The sequence below is a fragment of the Salmo trutta genome, chromosome 36, assembly GCF_901001165.1.
Source record: "Salmo trutta chromosome 36, fSalTru1.1, whole genome shotgun sequence".
In the NCBI taxonomy this organism is placed as follows: Eukaryota; Metazoa; Chordata; class Actinopteri; order Salmoniformes; family Salmonidae; genus Salmo; species Salmo trutta.
The window spans coordinates 1,397,173-1,416,474 of record NC_042992.1 but is presented as its reverse complement, the minus strand read 5'-3'; the positions used below and the strand labels follow the sequence as shown (position 1 = coordinate 1,416,474).

The 19,302-nt window shown below is 41.2% G+C and overlaps 1 protein-coding gene across 2 annotated transcripts; it reads right to left on the bottom strand.

The window, feature by feature from the left end:
- Positions 1-673: 673 nt before the first annotated feature.
- Positions 674-19,095, bottom strand: rnmt (RNA (guanine-7-) methyltransferase). 2 transcript variants are annotated; one of them, XM_029736185.1, is made up of 11 exons: positions 18,989-19,095; positions 18,222-18,481; positions 17,993-18,119; positions 17,730-17,852; positions 17,372-17,487; positions 16,564-16,745; positions 15,719-15,883; positions 14,874-14,991; positions 12,090-12,191; positions 11,175-11,208; positions 674-2,086 (listed from the first exon to the last, which is right to left on the bottom strand). In XM_029736185.1, the coding sequence occupies exons 2-11, from the start codon at positions 18,396-18,398 to the stop codon at positions 2,049-2,051; spliced, it is 1,182 nt and encodes a 393-aa protein (XP_029592045.1). In that variant the 5' UTR covers positions 18,399-18,481; positions 18,989-19,095; the 3' UTR covers positions 674-2,048. The 2 variants fall into 2 exon arrangements, with proteins under 2 accessions (XP_029592045.1, XP_029592046.1); XM_029736186.1 differs by lacking the exon at positions 18,989-19,095 and adding an exon at positions 18,845-18,958.
- Positions 19,096-19,302: the final 207 nt, after the last annotated feature.

The following is a 19,302-nucleotide window of genomic DNA, read 5'->3' as shown; positions in this document are numbered from 1 at the left end:
AGACCCCTTGTGAGACCATATGCTGGTGCGGTTGGCCCTGGGTTCCTCCTAATGCAAGACAATGCTAGACCTCATGTGGCTGGAGTGTGTCAGCAGTTCCTGCAAGAGGAAGGCATTGATGCTATGGACTGGCCCGCCCGTTCCCCAGACCTGAATCCAATTGAGCACATCTGGGACATCATGTCTCGCTCCATCCACCAACGCCACGTTGCACCACAGACTGTCCAGGAGTTGGCGGATGCTTTAGTCCAGGTCTGGGAGGAGATCCCTCAGGAGACCATCCGCCACCTCATCAGGAGCATGCCCAGGCGTTGTAGGGAGGTCGTACAGGCACGTGGAGGACACACACACTACTGAGCCTCATTTTGACTTGTTTTAAGGACATTACATCAAAGTTGGATCAGCCTGTAGTGTGGTTTTCCACTTTAATTTTGAGTGTGACTCCAAATCCAGACCTCCATGGGTTGATAAATTGAATTTCCAGTTATTATTTTTGTGTGATTTTGTTGTCAGCACATTCAACTATGTAAAGAAAAAAGTATTTAAGATTATTTCATTCATTCAGATCTATATATATATATATATATATATATGTGTGTGGCAACTAGATTTAGCCACAGGCCCAAAAATACATTGTAATTGAACATGACAATCATTTCATACCTTGATTACATTGACAGACGATCACATGTTCTTTTTATTTTTTATTTGTGGGAATACTTTGGAACAGGTTTCCTCAATTCAACTCATTTTAGCTAAATTCCTTGGGGGGGCCAATGGGCCCTGGTCAATAGTAGTGCACTAGATAGAGAATAGACAGAAGGTATACATACACCAGGTAATCAACATAGGGTTACATAAAGGTTTGATGTGTTGATTAGGTCTTCAGGATGATTACCTGAATCATAGTTGAGCCTTAAACTACCTCTAGAAGGTCTTCCTACTTCGAACTAGCATCAATCCACTGATCTAATCCTCTTGAAGAATCAATTCAGCAGTGAGACTGGACTGCAGACACCCATCCTTTATAGGACAGAGTACCACTGATATAACATCCTGTTGTAACAGACTTTCATGTTATGGGCCCGAGAAATAGGCTTCTACCTGGAAATTGTCCAAATCTGGTAGAAATTTGTGTTTGAGCCAGTACCCAAAGCTGCCCATCATTTGCAATTCTGAAATGTGAAAATGTATACGACTACTTTGATGCCTGTGCTATGCATCCTCAAATGTCATTTAAGTTTCAGTAACATCCTATTTATTATTGAGGTGATAATGCCCTGAAAGGCGGTGTTTGGAGGACATATTGGCACGGGTGTGTCGTCTCGGGCCAGCAAACCATGCCAATATACCTTCAAAACACCGGCTTTGAGGGCATTATCACTTAAATAATAAATAGCATGTTACTGAAACTCTTAAAGGACTGTTGAAAACTAAAATGTTAGTCTAAAAGAAATGTGAGATAATGTCTAGATGCTTTTTATAGTGGAGATCAAGTTTATAAATTGCCTGGCTGGGCTGATGAGACAGTGGATTGCGCAGTCAGATGTTACAGAGTAAATAGGCATTTTAACGTCATAGATTTAGCCGGTGGTAACTTGTGGAATAGACACCGGCTGGAATGCGCTTTTAACCAATCAGCATTTAGGATTAGACCCACCCGTTGTATAATACACATCACTCCAGTTAAATGACCAGGAGAAAGGACATCACTAGGTTAAATGACCAGGAGAAAGGTGAAGTAAAAACTGGACAGATATGAGCTACAGATGATGACAACAGTCTGGCTGTAGCTGATATAATAAGAACCAGAGGATAGATTGATGGATGGATAGATAGGCCAACACAAGCTTACTCAAACCAATAATATTTCACAACAAGAAAACATTAAAACTACATTTTTTTTTACCATGCTCTGCCCAAAGCACCTCAGAGTGGGCTGCAAGTCAGTTCTTTAAAAAAAAAATCCCCCCCCAAACATACCAAACAAAAAAACAGTGTAATATTGACGAGTCGACCTGTCAAACTGGGGTTCTCTTCTCTGGCATTCAGGACATTTTCTCAAATGCAAACACCAGGTATATGCCTGAGAGAGAGTGATGGAGAGAGAGATGGAAGAAAGAGTTAAATTTAACAGGGTCCTCATTAGCTAGTGCATATCCTGGGATCCAGGAAGAGTATTAAAGAGATATTAATCAATCAAACATAATTGAATTAAAACTCATTAGCAGACAAGCCACTGCAGTGTCACAACCTCAACTCAGAGCAGAAGAATTTGGTCCAACCAATAATATTGACTTACATGTTCTTGCTTAAAGGCCTAGTGCAGTCAAAAACGTGATTTACTTGTGTTATATTTATACAGTGCATTCGGAAAGTATTCAGACTGCTTCACTTTTTCTACATTGTTACGTTACAGCTTTATTCTAAAATTGATGAAATTCTTTCCCGCCCTCAATCTACACACAATACCCCATAATGACATGACAATACCCCATAATGACATGACAATACCCCATAATGACATGACAATACCCCATAATGACAACACAATACCCCATAATGACAACACAATACCCCATAATGACAACACAATACCCCATAATGACAACACAATACCCCATAATGACAACACAATACCCCATAATGACGTCACAATACCCCATAATGACGTCACAATACCCCATAATGACGTCACAATACCCCATAATGACGTCACAATACCCCATAATGACATGACAATACCCCATGACATGACATGACAATACCCCATGACATGACATGACAATACCCCATAATGACATGACAATACCCCATAATGACAACACAATACCCCATAATGACATGACAATACCCCATAATGACAACACAATACCCCATAATGACATGACAAATACCCCATAATGACAACACAATACCCCATAATGAAATGACAATACCCCATAATGAAATGACAATACCCCATAATGACATGACAATACCCCATAATGACAACACAATACCCCATAATGACGTCACAATACCCCATAATGACGTCACAATACCCCATGACATGACATGACAATACCCCATGACATGACAATACCCCATAATGACAACACAATACCCCATAATGACATGGCAATACCCCATAATGTCATGACAATACCCCATAATGACAACACAATACCCCATAATGACAACACAATACCCCATAATGAAATGACAATACCCCATAATGACAACACAATACCCCATAATGACAACACAATACCCCATAATGACGTCACAATACCCCATAATGACAACACAATACCCCATAATGACGTCACAATACCCCATAATGACGTCACAATACCCCATAATGACGTCACAATACCCCATAATGACGTCACAATACCCCATAATGACGTCACAATACCCCATAATGACGTCACAATACCCCATAATGACGTCACAATACCCCATAATGACGTCACAATACCCCATAATGACGTCACAATACCCCATAATGACGTCACAATACCCCATAATGACGTCACAATACCCCATAATGACGTCACAATACCCCATAATGACGTCACAATACCCCATAATGACGTCACAATACCCCATAATGACGTCACAATACCCCATAATGACAACACAATACCCCATAATGACAACACAATACCCCATAATGACAACGCAAAAACAGGTTTGCAGAAATTTTTGCAAATTAATATTTTTATTTTTTATTTACATTTTTTTAAACGTAAGTATTACATTTACATAAGTATTCAGTACTTTGTTGAAGTCTTCTTGGGTATGACGCTACAAGCTTGGCACACCTGTATTTGGGGAGCTTATCCTATTCTTCTCTGAAGATCCTCTCAATCTGTGTCAGGTTGGACACAGCTTTTTACAGGTCTCTTCAGAGATGTTCAAATCGGGTTCAAGTCCGTTTTCTGGCTGGGCCACTCAAGGACATTCAGAGTCTTGTCCCGAAGCAATTCTGCATTGTCTTGGCTGTGTGCTTAATGTCGTTGTTCTGATGGAAAGTGAATCTTCACCCCAGTCTGAGGTCCTGAGCGCTCTGGAGCAGGTTTTCATCAAGGATCTCTGTACTTTGCTCCGTTCATCTTTCCCTCTTTCCCTCAAACCTGACTAGTCTCCCAGTCCGTGCCGCTGAAAAACATCCCCACTGCATAATGCTGCAACCATCATGCGTCACTGTAGGGATGGTATTGGTCAGGTGATGAGCGGTGCCTGGTTTCCTACAGACGTGACTCTTTGTATTCAGGCCAAAGAGTTAAAACTTGGTTTCATCAGTGCAGAGAATCTTGTTTCTCATGGTCAGAGTTCTTTATGTGCCATTTGGCAAACTCCAAGCGTGCTGTCATGTGCCTTTTACTGAGGCGTGGCTTCAGTCTGGCCACTCAACCATGAAGGCCTGACTGGTATAGTGCTGCAGAAATTGTTGTCCTTCTGAAAGGTTCTCCCATCTCCACAGAGGAACTCTGGAGCTCTGTCAGAGTGACCATCGGGTTCCAAGACACCTCCTTGACCAATGCGGCAGACATTTTTTGGTACCCTTCCCCAGATCTGTGCCTCGACTCAATCCTGTCTCTGAGCTTTACGGACAATTCCTTCAACCTCGCGGCTTGGTTTTTACTCTGACATGTAGACAGGTGTGCCTTTCCTAATCATGTCCAATCAATTGAATTTACCAAAAGGTGGACTCCAATCAAGTTGTAGAAACATCTCATGAATGACCAATGGAAAGAGGATGCACCTGAGCTCAATTTGGAGCCTCATAGCAACAGGTCTGAATACTTAAATAAGGTCTGTTTTTTATTTGTAATACATTTGCAAAAATGTCCAAAAATCTGTTCTCGCTTTGTAATTATGGGGTATTGTGTGTAGATTGATGAGGGAAAAACATGAATTTAATCCATTTTAAAACAAGGCTGCAATGTAAGAAAATGTGAAAAAAAGTGAAGGGGTCTGAATACTTTCCGAATGCCCTGTATACAGGTTGATACACGTGAGACGTTAATAGATCAAAAACCTGATATTCCTATTCCATACTGAGGATGGAATAATACTGTGAAATTGTGAAAATGATAATGCCCTTTTAGTTTAGGAGCTGTTTGAAAAGACTGCCTATAATTTCAGCCTGTTTAGGTGGGATGGAGTTTTGACCTGCCTGGTGCCGTCACCTGGCAGTAAATTAGTTAACAGACCAATAAGAAAGAGTTCCAAAGCTCCCTGCCAATAACAGCTAGTTTTCAGTTCTCCTCCCCACTCAGACCACTCCCAAATAATCCTAGCAAAATTCTTGCTTGAGAAATTGCTCTTTGCTAAGAAACTATTGTTGTTTTTATTCAAATGGTCAAAAAGAAACAATCACACTAAGGTTATGGGATGTTAACGTTTAACCGTTAATTGGTTAGCTGCTGAAAATACATTACACCGGTCAGTCTATAGGGTTAATTTGCATAATTTAGTGGAATTAAATTGCCGTGTGTGTATTTTCATTAGTCTTCATGATTCTTGTTTATCACACAGCCTAGTTGGAGGAGCACCTGTCAGACAGCGAGAGAGCAACTCTCAATGTACTTTTAAGCACAGTCATTGCACAACAAATAATTCTAAATGTTAACTGTTTTGATGGTCACGATTTAAAAGAGCTACTATTTTTATTTCTCAAGCTCAACTCATAATTAAAGCGATTCATTTATAAAAGACATTCCCAGCATTTATCTCCTGTTCTATTGGTTTTCATATCAACTTTCTTTGTTCGAGATCATAGTGGAAGAACACTCAAAGCCTCAAAGATGATCCAACTTTCAACTTTGAGGGGCTAGCCACAACAGTCAACAAGCTAGCTAGCTGTTTAGCTTGCTAACACATTTATTAATTTGTTTTTGTTAACAATTAACAAGCCAGTTAGCTACCACATACATGTATTGTCAAACTGTAAACAGAGTAGCTAGCAAGCTACGATATGATAAACAGTCTAAAAAACACTTGACAGATAAATCTGATTTAACCGTTCAGACAAGTCCCATGGCCATGAATCAGATTTGTATCTGATTTCAAACCACGTATGAATGTGGTTTAAATCTGCCTTGAAAATATCCGATTCCATGTGCTTTTTAAGTAAATAAGTAATACCAGAGGCTGTTTTAACAGAAACAAAAAGGTATGAAGCCTTTACTACAGCAAATATTAAAAACAGACCAATTTGTGAAATTGTTCATCTGACATGTGGTTGCTTGAGGCTTGATACTCACAAAATCAGTAGGCTATTAAACAAACACTCAAACAGAAGCAGGATGTGTCCTATTTCAGTAGATATACAGTACCAGTCAAAAGTTTGGACACTAACCTACTCAATCAAGGGTTTTTATTTTTACTCTTTCCTACATTGTAGAAAAAATAAAAAAATATATTAAAAAGGTCCATTGCAGCCGTTTTAATCTCAATAGCAAATCATTTCTGGGTAACGATTAAGTACACTACATGACCAAAAGTATCTGGACACCTGCTCGTTGAACATCTCATTCTAAAATCATGGGCATCACTATAGAGTAGGTCCCCCTTTGCTGCTATAACAGCCTCCACTCTTCTGGGAAGGCTTTCCACTAGATGTTGGAACATTGCTGAGGGGACTTGCTTCCACTCAGCCCCAAGAGCATTACTGAGGTCGGCACTGATGTTGGGTGATTAGGCCTGGCTCGCAGTCAGCCTTCCAATTCAACCCAAAGGTGTTCGATGGAGTTGAGGTCAGGGCTATGTGCAGGCCAGTCAAGTTCTTCCACACTTATCTCAAAAAACCATTTCTGTATGGACCTCACTTTGTGCACGGGGCATTGTCATGCTGAAACAGGAAACCGCCTTCCGCAAATTGTTGCCACAAAGCTGGTAGCACAGAATCGTCTATGTCATTGTATGCTGCAGCGTTAAGATTTCCCTTCACTGGAACTAATGGGTCCAAACCATGAAAAACAGCCCCAGACAATTATTCCTCCTCCACCAAACTTTACACTTGGCACTATGCGTTGGGTCAGGAAGCGTTTTCCTGGCATCCGCCAAACACAGCTTCATCCATTGGACTGCCAGATGGTGAAGCGTGATTCTTCACTCCAGAGAACGCGCTTCCACTGCTCCAGAGTACAATGGCGGCGACGTCAGTTCTTGTGCTGACGTTGCTTCCAGAGGTAGTTTGGAACTCGGTAGTGAGTGTTGCAACCAACGACAGACAATTTTTACGTTTCAACTTCACAATAAGAGCACTTACAGTTGACCATTCTACTGTCAATGTTTGTCTATGGAGATTGCATGGCTGTGTGCTCGATTTTATACACCTGTCAGTAACTGGTGTGGCTGAAATAGCAGAATCCCCTAACGTGAAGGGGCGTCCACATACATGTATATATAGTGTACCTTACTGTGATTTTGAAACAAAAATAGCTTCTTAGCAAGAGCAATTTCTCAAGCAAGAATTTTGCTATGACTGTCTGTTAGTGATCTGAGTGGGGAGGGAAAACTAGCTGTCATTGGCAGAGAGGTTTGGAACTCTCTTATTGGTCTACAAACTAATTTACCGGCTGGTGATGTTACTGTAGGCTCGGCCCTAATTTAAGAGCTCTCGGTCACCTCTAGCCGCATGGCCAAAGACAATGCCCAAGGACCAGTCAGCCATCTGACGTTAGCTACCTAGCTAATCACAATGTTTATTGATTCACCTCAGCTTGACTACCACCATATAGCTATTTATATACAGTAGCCTAGGTTTGTTTCATACACTTCTATTTGGGTTGAAAAGTTACACCTTCAAATGTTCTAAATGGAATGAAACCCCATTGTTCTGTCTCTAATCCTGTATCGAGTCCATCCAGGAATTCTCATGTCCTAGGTCTTTGGCCTATTAGGCATCTCTTTTTTCATGCTTGGTCTTGTAAGTTAACCTAGGACCTATACTGAACATATAAACACAACATGCAACAATTTCAAAAATGTTACCGAGTTACACTTCATAAGCAAAAAACAGTCAATTGAAATAAATTCATTAGGCCCTAATCTATAGATTTCACATGACTGGGAATACAGATATGAATTTGTTGGTCACAGATACCTTAAAAAAAGGTAGGGGCGTGGATCAGAAAACCAGTCAGTATCTGGTGTGACCACCATTTGCCGTATGCAGCGCGACATCTCCTTCACAGAGTTGATCAGGCTGTTGATTGTGGCCTGTGGAATGTTGTCCCACTCCCCTTCAATGTGCGAAAATGCTGGATATTGGCGGGAACTGGAACACTGTCTTACACGTCAATCCAGAGCATCCCAAACATGGGTGACATGTCTGGTGAGAATGCAGGCCAATGGAAGAACTGGGACATTTTCAGCTTCCAGGAATTGTGTACAGATCCTTGCAACATGGGACTATGCATTATCATGCTGAAACATGAGGTGATGGCGGCGGATGAATGGCCGGATCTCGTCACGGTATCTCTGTGCATTCACATTTCCATCGATAAAATGCAAAAGGTGTTTGTTGTCCGTAGCTTATGCCTGCCCATACCACAACCCCACGGGACACTCTGTTCACAACGTTGACATCAGCAAACCGCTCACCCACACGACGCCGTACACGTGGTCTGCGGTTGTGAGGCCGGTTGGATGTACTGCCAAGTTCTCTAAAACAACTTTGGAGGTGGCTTATGGTAGAGATATTAACATTTAATTCTCTGGCAACAGCTCTGGTGGACGTTCCTGCAATCAGCATGCCAATTGCACACTCCCTCAAAACATCTGTGGAATCGTGTTGTGACAAAACTGCATATTTTAGAGTGGCCTTTTGTCCCCAGCACAAGGTGCACCTGTGTAATAATCATTCTGTTTAATTGGCAGGATGGATTATCAAGAAGCTGACAGGTGTGTCATATCTTGGCAAAGGAGAAATGCTCACTAACAGGGATGTGAACAGATTTCTGCACAAAATTTGAGATTAATCAGCTTTTTGTGGATATGGAACATTTCTGGGATCTTTTATTTCAGCTGATGAAACATGGGACCAACACTTTACATGTTGCGTTTATATTTATGTTCAGTGTATATGCCTATAATTATGCTTTGTTAATGTCAGTATTGCTTTGTATGTGTCCATTCCTTTGATTAAGTTATTAAATAATACAAAGCTTTGATATTTGCTTCTCATGACCATTTCTTGATCTTAGTCGGCAAATGCATAATACTTGATTGCGCATGGTTTTGCTGGTGAATCTCTGATCCACCTCTACGCAGACGACACCATTCTGTATACTTCTGGCCCTTCTTTGGACACTGTGTTAACAACCCTCCAGACGAGCTTCAATGCCATTCAACTCTCCTTCCGTGGTCTCCAACTGCTCCTAAACACAAGTAAAACTAAATGCATGCTCTTCAACCGATCGCTGCCTGCACCTGCCCGCCCATCCAGCATCACTACTCTGGACGGTTCTGACTTAGAATTTGTGGACAACTACAAATACCTAGGTGTCTGGTTAGACTATAAACTCTCCTTCCAGACTCACATCAATCATCTCCAATCCAAAGTGAAATCTAGAATTGGCTTCCTATTTCGCAACAAAGCATCCTTCACTCATGCTGCCAAACATACCCTCGTAAAACTGACCATCCTACCAATCCTCGACTTCGGCGATGTCATTTACAAAATAGCCTCCAATACCCTACTCAACAAGCTGGATGCAGTCTATCACAGTGCCATCTGTTTTGTCACCAAAGCCCCATATACTACCCACCACTGCGACCTGTACGCTCTCGTTGGCTGGCCTTCGCTTCATAATCGTCGCCAAACACATTGGCTCCAGGTCATCTACAAGACCCTGCTAGGTAAAGTCCCCCCTTATCTCCGCTCACTGGTCACTATAGCAGCACCCACCTGTAGCACGCGCTCCAGCAGGTATATCTCTCTGGTCACCCCTAAAGCCAACTCCTCCTTTGGTCGTCTCTCCTTCCAGTTCTCTGCTGCCAACGACTGGAACGAACTACAAAAATCTCTGAAACTGGAAACACTTATCTCCCTCACTAGCTTTAAGCACCAGCTGTCAGAGCAGCTCACAGATCACTGCACCTGTACATAGCCCATCTATAATTTAGCCCAAACTACTACCTCTTCCCCTACTGTATTTATTTATTTTATTTATTTTGCTCCTTTGCACCATATTATTTATATTTTAACTTTGAACTTTCTTCAAACTACAAATCTACCATTCCAGTGTTTTTTCTTGCTATACTTTATTTACTTTGCCACCATGGCATTTTTTGTCTTTACCTCCCTTATCTCACATCATTTGCTCACATTGTATATAGTCTTATTTTTTTTTTTCCTACTGCATCATTGATTGTATGTTGTTTTACTCCATGTGTAACTCTGTGTTTTTGTATGTTGTCGAACTGCTTTGCTTTATCTTGGCCAGGTCGCAATTGTAAATGAGAACTTGTTCTCAACTTGCCAGCTGGTTAAATAAAGGTGAAATAAATAAATAAAATAAAATGGTTTTACTATAATGTTAAATGGAATCAGATAGACTTTAATTATATTAATTAGATAGTCGATTCATTGGTCGCATGTGAGTTATATATAATATACACATGGATGACCCCACTACATCACCAGGCAGGCCAAAACTACATCCCGCCAAAACACGCTGAAATTTCAAGCAGTCTTTTCAAACAGCTCTTATACCATACCATTTTCACAATGTCACAGTATTATTCCAACCTCAGTGTGGACATATATATGAAAGTCACATTTTTGAGTGCACTGGGCCTTTAAAAGTTGAATATTGTCCTATAGGAGATTCTGTAGAGATATCATTATGACAGTACTATGCCTAATATCCACGACCAAGCCATGTAACAATTTATAACACTACTTCATTAAGTCTCTACACCAGACAGACTTATGAAGTAAACATTATGTAACATACATTCATCTATACATCTTTAGCTGTGAAACAATACATTTCAGCCTTTACTGACGTTTACTACACTGTAAAGTTAGATTAGAAACAGTAGATTAATACTTAGAATTGTTACCTGAAGAGTCAACCCTGAACTAATGACTAACTGTTAGCAGAAGCAATTAACATGACTGGTTAGAAATAACACACAAAAAGGTTAGAAACAAAACCCATGGTACATACTTGTTGCCTCCCACTCAGACTTGCTCAATGTTCCCTGTACAGAACAGACAAGAGGCAAGACATAAATGGTCACAATGCTGTTTCTGTACATGGTCAAGCATTGAATATTCTAATGTTTCTGAACATGGTCAAGCATTGAATATTCTAATGTTTCTGAACATGGTCAAGCATTGAATATTCTAATGTTTCTGTACATGGTCAAGCATTGAATATTCTAATGTTTCTGTACATCCCTCCACTTGTTTTGGTAAAAAGCTGAGGGATGGAGCTAGAGAATAGTAACCACAAAAATGAATAGACAGATCAATGGATCCAAGGGCTGATCATCCATGAGATCAAAAGTAGAGTTTTAACCATGTTTTGGGGCTATAGAGTGTTTGTTTACAATTGTATTATTTACCTTAGAGAAAACAAGGTTATATTTTGGGTTCTGATGGGGTACGACAGTTGAACTAATCTCATGAGGAATTTATAAGTTATATTCTTCAAGAATCAATTGTTAGATCATTAATTTAACAGCCCAAATAGGTATTTAAATAACAGATTGCCCTTTTAAATAAAGTCATTTCACAAATTTTGCCATGGGGTTGAGATAAAATAGGCTGTTTTAAAGCAAATGTCCTGCAATTGTACACATTTTGCAGTGTTCTTATGCTGTCTGAGTGACTCAAACATCACTAAATCAATGGATGCCATGAAATGTGTTTTAGACACTCCCTGACTGTCTGTTTTTTATTTTGGTGATTGTTAGTTCTTGAAGATGATCTTATACTGAAAAATATATTGTTCCGTTATCTTTTCTACATACTTTGTGGTTTCAGTTTACACTGAAAACACTGCATCTAAATATCTATTTTAGTCATGGAGCTGTGCTTGTCAATATGAAAACAGGTCCCCAGACATTCATTCTCTTACCAGTGGCAGCTTGACATTGGGGCTGTCAGCCTTCTCCTTGGCGTGACCATAATCATCCAGGTTGTCTGAGGATGACTTGTTCTTGTTGTCTGTCGGGAAAGACTGACACAACAACGCAATTACAGCAACTGCCAAGTTCTACTGAGTCAGGTTGAGTCACAACGTGTGGCCGTAGACTCAGTGTGTCTAGAATACACTCATACACAGAGACTTGTCCTTGGTTACTGATGTTAAGAACTCCTCTTTCTCTGCGGAGGTCCTAAACAGGACAGCATTAATGGGGGACATTATCAATTTGAAGGCTGTCGCTCCGGGCTAGTGAAAATCTTGTTTTCAGATGCTACAGACACATGCTATCTGAAGAATGGTCTAATCCTCATGTGAAAAGCTATGGGACATCATTGAAACAATTCCTGATTCATCAAATCATAAAGTTTGCTTTAATAAATTAGTGTGACCTTTGCATTGCATTCATCTAAAGTACAGCTTTTCTGTCCAGTTTGCATTGGAACTGTTACCTTCACTTCATATCATTACCAGACGTACTGGTGTGTCTGTACCAGAGAGTCATATCATTACCAGAGGTACTGGTGTGTCGTACCAGAGAGTCATATCATTACCAGAGGTACTGGTGTGTCTGTGCCAGAGAGTCATATCATTACCAGAGGTACTGGTGTGTCTGTGCCAGAGAGTCATATCATTACCAGAGGTACTGGTGTGTCGTACCAGAGAGTCATATCATTACCAGAGGTACTGGTGTGTCTGTACCAGAGAGTCATATCATTACCAGAGGTACTGGTGTGTCTGTGCCTGAGAGTCATATCATTACCAGAGGTACTGGTGTGTCTGTACCAGAGAGTCATATCATTACCAGAGGTACTGGTGTGTCTGTACCAGAGAGTCATATCATTACCAGAGGTACTGGTGTGTCTGTACCTGAGTCATATCATTACCAGAGGTACTGGTATGTCTGTACCTGAGAGTCATATCATTACCAGAGGTACTGGTGTGTCTGTACCAGAGAGTCATATCATTACCAGAGGTACTGGTGTGTCTGTACCTGAGTCATATCATTACCAGAGGTACTGGTGTGTCTGTACCAGAGAGAGTCATATCATTACCAGAGGTACTGGTGTGTCTGTACCAGAGAGTCATATCATTACCAGAGGTACTGGTGTGTCTGTGCCAGAGTCATATCATTACCAGAGGTACTGGTGTGTCTGTACCAGAGAGTCATATCATTACCAGAGGTACTGGTGTGTCTGTACCAGAGAGTCATATCATTACCAGAGGTACTGGTGTGTCTGTACCAGAGAGTCATATCATTACCAGAGGTACTGGTGTGTCGTACCAGAGAGTCATATCATTAACTAACAAGCATTACACTAATTATTCTGCATGAATGAACATGAGACACCACTGTGGGCAAAGGCTACATTTAGCAGACTATTGCTAGTGCTAATGGGGTAAAGCAGTGTGGACTTGATGCAAATAGACTTGGACACCACAGGGAATGTAAAGAAGGGATACTAAGCAGAAAGTGAACAACACTTGAGGAAACGTCTCAGCAATTTGAATTCCCCACCTGCAGACATTTAAAACGTTGTCTTGAATACAATAACCTTCTTGCAAAGATCCTGGTTCCTCATGGTTCTTGATTTCTGTTTCATTGATCAGTCCAGGTAACTGATTCAACTATTGATGTACACTACCGGTCAAAAGTTTTAGAACACCTACTCATTCCAGGGTTTTTCTTTATTTTGACTATTTTCTACATTGTAGAATAATAGTGAAGACATCAAAACTATGAAATAATACATATGGAATCATGTAGTATCCAAAAAAAGTGTTAAACAAATCAAAATACATTTTATATTTGAGATTCTTCAAAGTAGCTACCCTTTGTCTTGATAACAGCTTTGCACACTCTTGGAATTCTCTCAACCAGCTTCATGAGGTAGTCACCTGGAATGCATTTCAATTAACAGGTCTGCCTTGGTAAAAGTTAATTTGTGGAATTTCTTTCCTTCTTAATGCGTTTGAGCCAATCAGTTGTGTTGTGACATGGTAGGGGTGGTATACAGAGTCCAAATTTTGGATTTGATTCCAACCGCCGTGCCTTTGTGCGAAGCAGAGAAGTTGAACTGATGATCTCCACATGTGTGGTTCCAACCGTGAAGCATGGAGGAGGAGGTGTGATGGTGCTTTGCTGGTGACACTGTCAGTAATTTATTTAGAATTCATGGCACACTTAACCAGCCTGGCTACCACAACATTCTGCAGCGATACGCCATCGCATCTGGTTTGCACTTAGTGGGACTATCATTTGTTATTCAACAGGACAATGACCCAACACACCTCTAGGCTGTGTAAGGGCTATTTGACCAAGAAGGAGAGTGATGGAGTGCTGCATCAGATGACCTGGCCTCAACCCAATTGAGATGGTTTGGGATGAGTTGGACCGCAGAGTGAAGGAAATGCAGCCAACAGCATATGTGGGAACTCCTTCAAGACTATTAGAAAAGCATTCCAGGTGAAGCTGGTTGAGAGAATGCCAAGAGTTTGCAAATGTGTCAAGGCAAAAAGGTGGCTACTTTGAAGAATCTCAAATATATTTTAATTTGTTTAACAGTTTCTTGGTTACTACATGATTCCATGAGTGTTATTTCATAGTTTGGATGTCTTCACTATTATTTTACAATGTAGAAAATAGTCAAAGTAAAGAAAAACCCTTGAATGAGTAGGTGTGTCTACTTTAGACTGGTGCTGTATATTGATCCTCACCTCCAGCGCTTGCATCCTCTGCATCAACATCTTGTGCTGGTCGTTCTTTATGTGCTCCTCAAAGAACTGGGAGAACGTCTTCTTAAACACCAGACGCATGTTGTACTTCTTGGCCATCCTGTCAATAGAAAACACTAGTTTAGCTCTCTGGTAATATAATCTAAAGTATATTTACAAGAATCTGAGACATTGTGACACTTTACCTTGGGATCATAACATAGAGCAACTATAAAAATGTATTTACCTTTGAATACAAAGACGTTATCAATGAAACCATTCTGTTTGTGAGGTAAAGTTTTGCCAGATGCATAGCTGATTCCATGTCATGCTTTGTCCACCATCTTCTGGTATCTTCTAACATTACAATATGACTAAAATACCAAGTCAAGACCGTTCCCTGCCTTCCTACAAAATGTTAAAAACAAACGTTATGCCCAGGGGTTGGAAATGGTTACCAGCTCAGGCAACAGAACAGAACACCGGAAAATAAAATGTTTAATGAAGTGAAACAGAACCTGGAATGAAAGTCATCCATACCGATATTTTAAAAGCATGGGAACCTGGTAATACCGATATTTTAAAAGCATGGGAACCTGGTAATACCGATATTTTAAAAGCCTGGGAACCTGGTAATACCGATATTTGAAAAGCATGGGAACCTGGTAATACCGATATTTTAAAAGCATGGGAACCTGTCTGAACAGTGTAATGGTACCAAAAAAATAGTGGTTCTGTTCAGAACTAAACGATTGGAAATGAATTTCAGTTCCAACCCCTGGTAATGACATCTACTTCTATTTTCACAAGCAGGGGGATTCACTTCACCAAAACGTCACAACACTTACTCTTCAAACAGAGGGAAATAAACCAGGAACTCTGGGACATTGACCACCCCCTCCAGATTAAAGTCATACTGACAACCGAACAGAGGGTAGGCTCCCTTGTTCTGAAACGTCACGCTGAACACCTCGTTACCAAACGAGTTGGAGTCTGAGGTTTCCACACGCTTCCTGAGGAGGAAAAGAACACAAGCCATCAGGTAGATATCATGTCATCTGGCCACTGACTGTAACCATCAGACCAGCAGGTCCACTAACACCAGTTCATATGTCTGGTGTGGTGCCTATGAAGTATGTACTTACACCAGTTCATATGTCTGGTGTGGTGACTATGAAGTATCTACTTACACCAGTTCATATGTCTGGTGTGGTGCCTATGAAGAATCTACTTAAACCAGTTCATATGCATCTGGTGTGGTGCCTATGAAGTATCTACTTATACCAGTTCATGTCTGGTGTGGTGCCTATGAAGTATTTACTTACACCAGTTCATATGTCTGGTGTGGTGCCTATGAAGTATTTACTTACACCAGTTCATATGCATCTGGTGTGGTGCCTATGAAGTATCTACTTAAACCAGTTCATATGTCTGGTGTGGTGCCTATGAAGTATTTACTTACACCAGTTCATATGCATCTGGTGTGGTGCCTATGAAGTATTTACTTACACCAGTTCATATGCATCTGGTGTGGTGCCTATGAAGTATTTACTTACACCAGTTCATATGTCTGGTGTGGTGCCTATGAAGTATTTACTTACACCAGTTCATATGCATCTGGTGTGGTGCCTATGAAGTATTTACTTACACCAGTTCATATGTCTGGTGTGGTGCCTATGAAGTATTTACTTACACCAGTTCATATGCATCTGGTGTGGTGCCTATGAAGTACCCTCCTGGTCTCAGCCTCTCACAGGCGTTCTTCAACATCAGGTCCGCCTGCTGCTGCGTCTCAAAGGAGTAGTGGTACACAAACTGACAGCTGGTCACATCAAACTCCATCTTAGGATCCTTCAGCTTGTCTGTCAGCAGCTCCTGAAGAAAAAGGGGAAACAGATTAAATAGAGGCGGTGCCTCTACAATAGGATAATGCGACGCGGTGCCTCTACAATAGGATAATGTTTACGCGGTGCCTCTACAATAGGATAATGTTTACGCGGTGCCTCTACAATAGGATAATGTTTACGCGGTGCCTCTACAATAGGATAATGCGACGCGGTGCCTCTACAATAGGATAATGTTTACGCGGTGCCTCTACAATAGGATAATGTTTACGCGGTGCCTCTACAATAGGATAATGTTTACGCGGTGCCTCTACAATAGGATAATGTTTACGCGGTGCCTCCACAATAGGATAATGTTTACGCGGTGCCTCCACAATAGGATAATGTGACACGGTGCCTCTACAATAGGATAATGTGACACGGTGCCTCTACAATAGGATAATGTGACACGGTGCCTCTACAATAGGATAATGTGACACGGTGCCTCTACAATAGGATAATGTGACACGGTGCCTCTACAATAGGATAATGTGACACGGTGCCTCTACAATAGGATAATGTGACACGGTGCCTCTACAATAGGATAATGTGACACGGTGCCTCTACAATAGGCAATGTGACATGTGTTCTATGTGTAGAGAGAGGGGGTGTCTGTACCTTGGTACAGTCGGCTGTGATGAACTCTGCAGAGAAGATACGTTCGTTAGGATGCCCCCTCTTCCTCATACACTCATAACGAACCTGGCACTGCTCCACCGACACTGCTGCTATGTCTGACAACACAACATATGAAAAATAAACAGTAGTTCACCACAAGGCTTCTTTTCAACAGGCCTTCCCCTATTTCTCATGTCCTCTCTACCTACTGCTCAGAACACCAGCGAGGAGAGGACACAAGCAATCAAGGGAAGACTGAGAAAGATCCTAGATCTGGTTGGGAACAAGCTTTTTGTAATCATGCTGACTGTTACTCAAACAGAAGAAAAAAAATGCCTAAATATTGTCATGTACCTACCTGCACAGACCAACCGGCTAATGTGTCCTTTCCTCCACTTGAGCAGGTCTCCACCTTTCCCACAGCCCAGGTCCAGAACAGACAGCTCTCTGTGGCTCTGACGCACAGTGTCCAGGATCTCACCTGGGAGGGACCACTAGTTTACAAGATATCAAGACCACAAAGACTAACTGAGTGCAAACTTGCCCTGAGGAATATACATTATTTAAATCAGCTAGCAGATGAACAGTGGAACCATTTTTAATTGTAGTTTATAATCTCACCAATTAGAACACTTTTAAGCCAGTTGTTGAAGTTCCTCATGTAGAATATTCTGCTCTGGCTCCTGGCAGCGAGGCCGGTCTCCTGGAGCGTGTTGTAGTGGGTCGCCACCTTCTCTCCGTGACCATGCTGGAGCCCGGGGGGAGAGAGAGGGAGATGATTCACTGATATATCATTCAATAGTTCTCTATTTAACAAGTTCAGATCCTTTATAATTCATCAATTTCTTACCTGTTTCTTAGTTGGAGAGCTGTCGTCCTCTTCCTCATATTCATGCTTCCTCTTGGTGGTAGACTTCTGTCCTGTACTGGACCCACTGTTTCGGTCTGCACTGGAAGACAGATGCCCATTCCCACCCTCTCCTGTCTCTGTCTTGGACAGATCCACAGCCTGATCAACCTCTGCCATCTCCACTGGTCAGAGAAGAGTCAACTTTGGCAGGAGTGTTTTGTCAAAATGATTGCAATGGCACGTTCAACTTCAGTAAATTTCTGCAAATTATTTGTAAAATCAAGATGTTATTTACTTTCACAGAACACGGTAGCTAACGCTATATGCTAGTGAAATGCATCTTCTAAGCTAACATTACCAGTACTTGGTTTTCAAACGCATCTACATTATTTAGCTAGTTAGACAGTATAAGTGCCAGTTGAAAGCTGTTTGTGTTCTGTATATGAGATGAGCAACTTCTAAACTGGAAACAGATCAATAACAACAATGTGTAACTTAGTTTCAGTGGAAGTAGCACCAGCTAGCTAACTAACGTTGGTTACAGTAGCAAGCTAACAGTTAGCTGGCTAACAATATTTCATCCTGGATAGCATCATTTACACATATGAAAAACACACACTTACAAGTAGCTTGGTGCAAAGAGTAAGTACAATGTAATTATTTAAACGTGTTGAAAACATTATGGATAAAAGCTAGCTAACGAACGGCACTGTACATTTAGCTACAACACCACATAACATTGGAAAAACCACAGTATTCCCACTCACTTGAGTTTTCCGCCATTAAGCGTTTGCGACGGTCGTCATTTTGTAGTTTCCAACAGCAACACACGGTATTCCGCCCCCACTGGCCCGGAGGGACAACGGATGCTTTCTGATGACTGACATTATGGAATATTACTTTTTCTCACATTATCTGTTAGCTATAGGGGAACACATTATGTAATATGTGAAGAAAATCAACATGCTTTCATTGTGTTTTGGTGATCAAGTGATGCTTTCAATTTTGTAGAAACCGCAACAAACGTCAGTGGCGTGTTTGGCGGTGCAGAGCTGCCGGATGTCTGAACTACTCTTCCCAC

Excerpts from the sequence above, each read along its gene's own strand:
- rnmt (XM_029736185.1), bottom strand. The coding sequence starts at position 18,398 with ATGGCAGAGGTTGATCAGGCTGTGGATCTGTCCAAGACAGAGACAGGA. Across the intron at positions 17,488-17,729 it reads TAGCCGGTTGGTCTGTGCAG|ACATAGCAGCAGTGTCGGTG; the intron begins GTAGGTACATGA and ends TTGTGTTGTCAG. Across the intron at positions 15,884-16,563 it reads CCAGATGCATATGAACTGGT|GAAGCGTGTGGAAACCTCAG; the intron begins GTAAGTAAATAC and ends TTTCCTCCTCAG.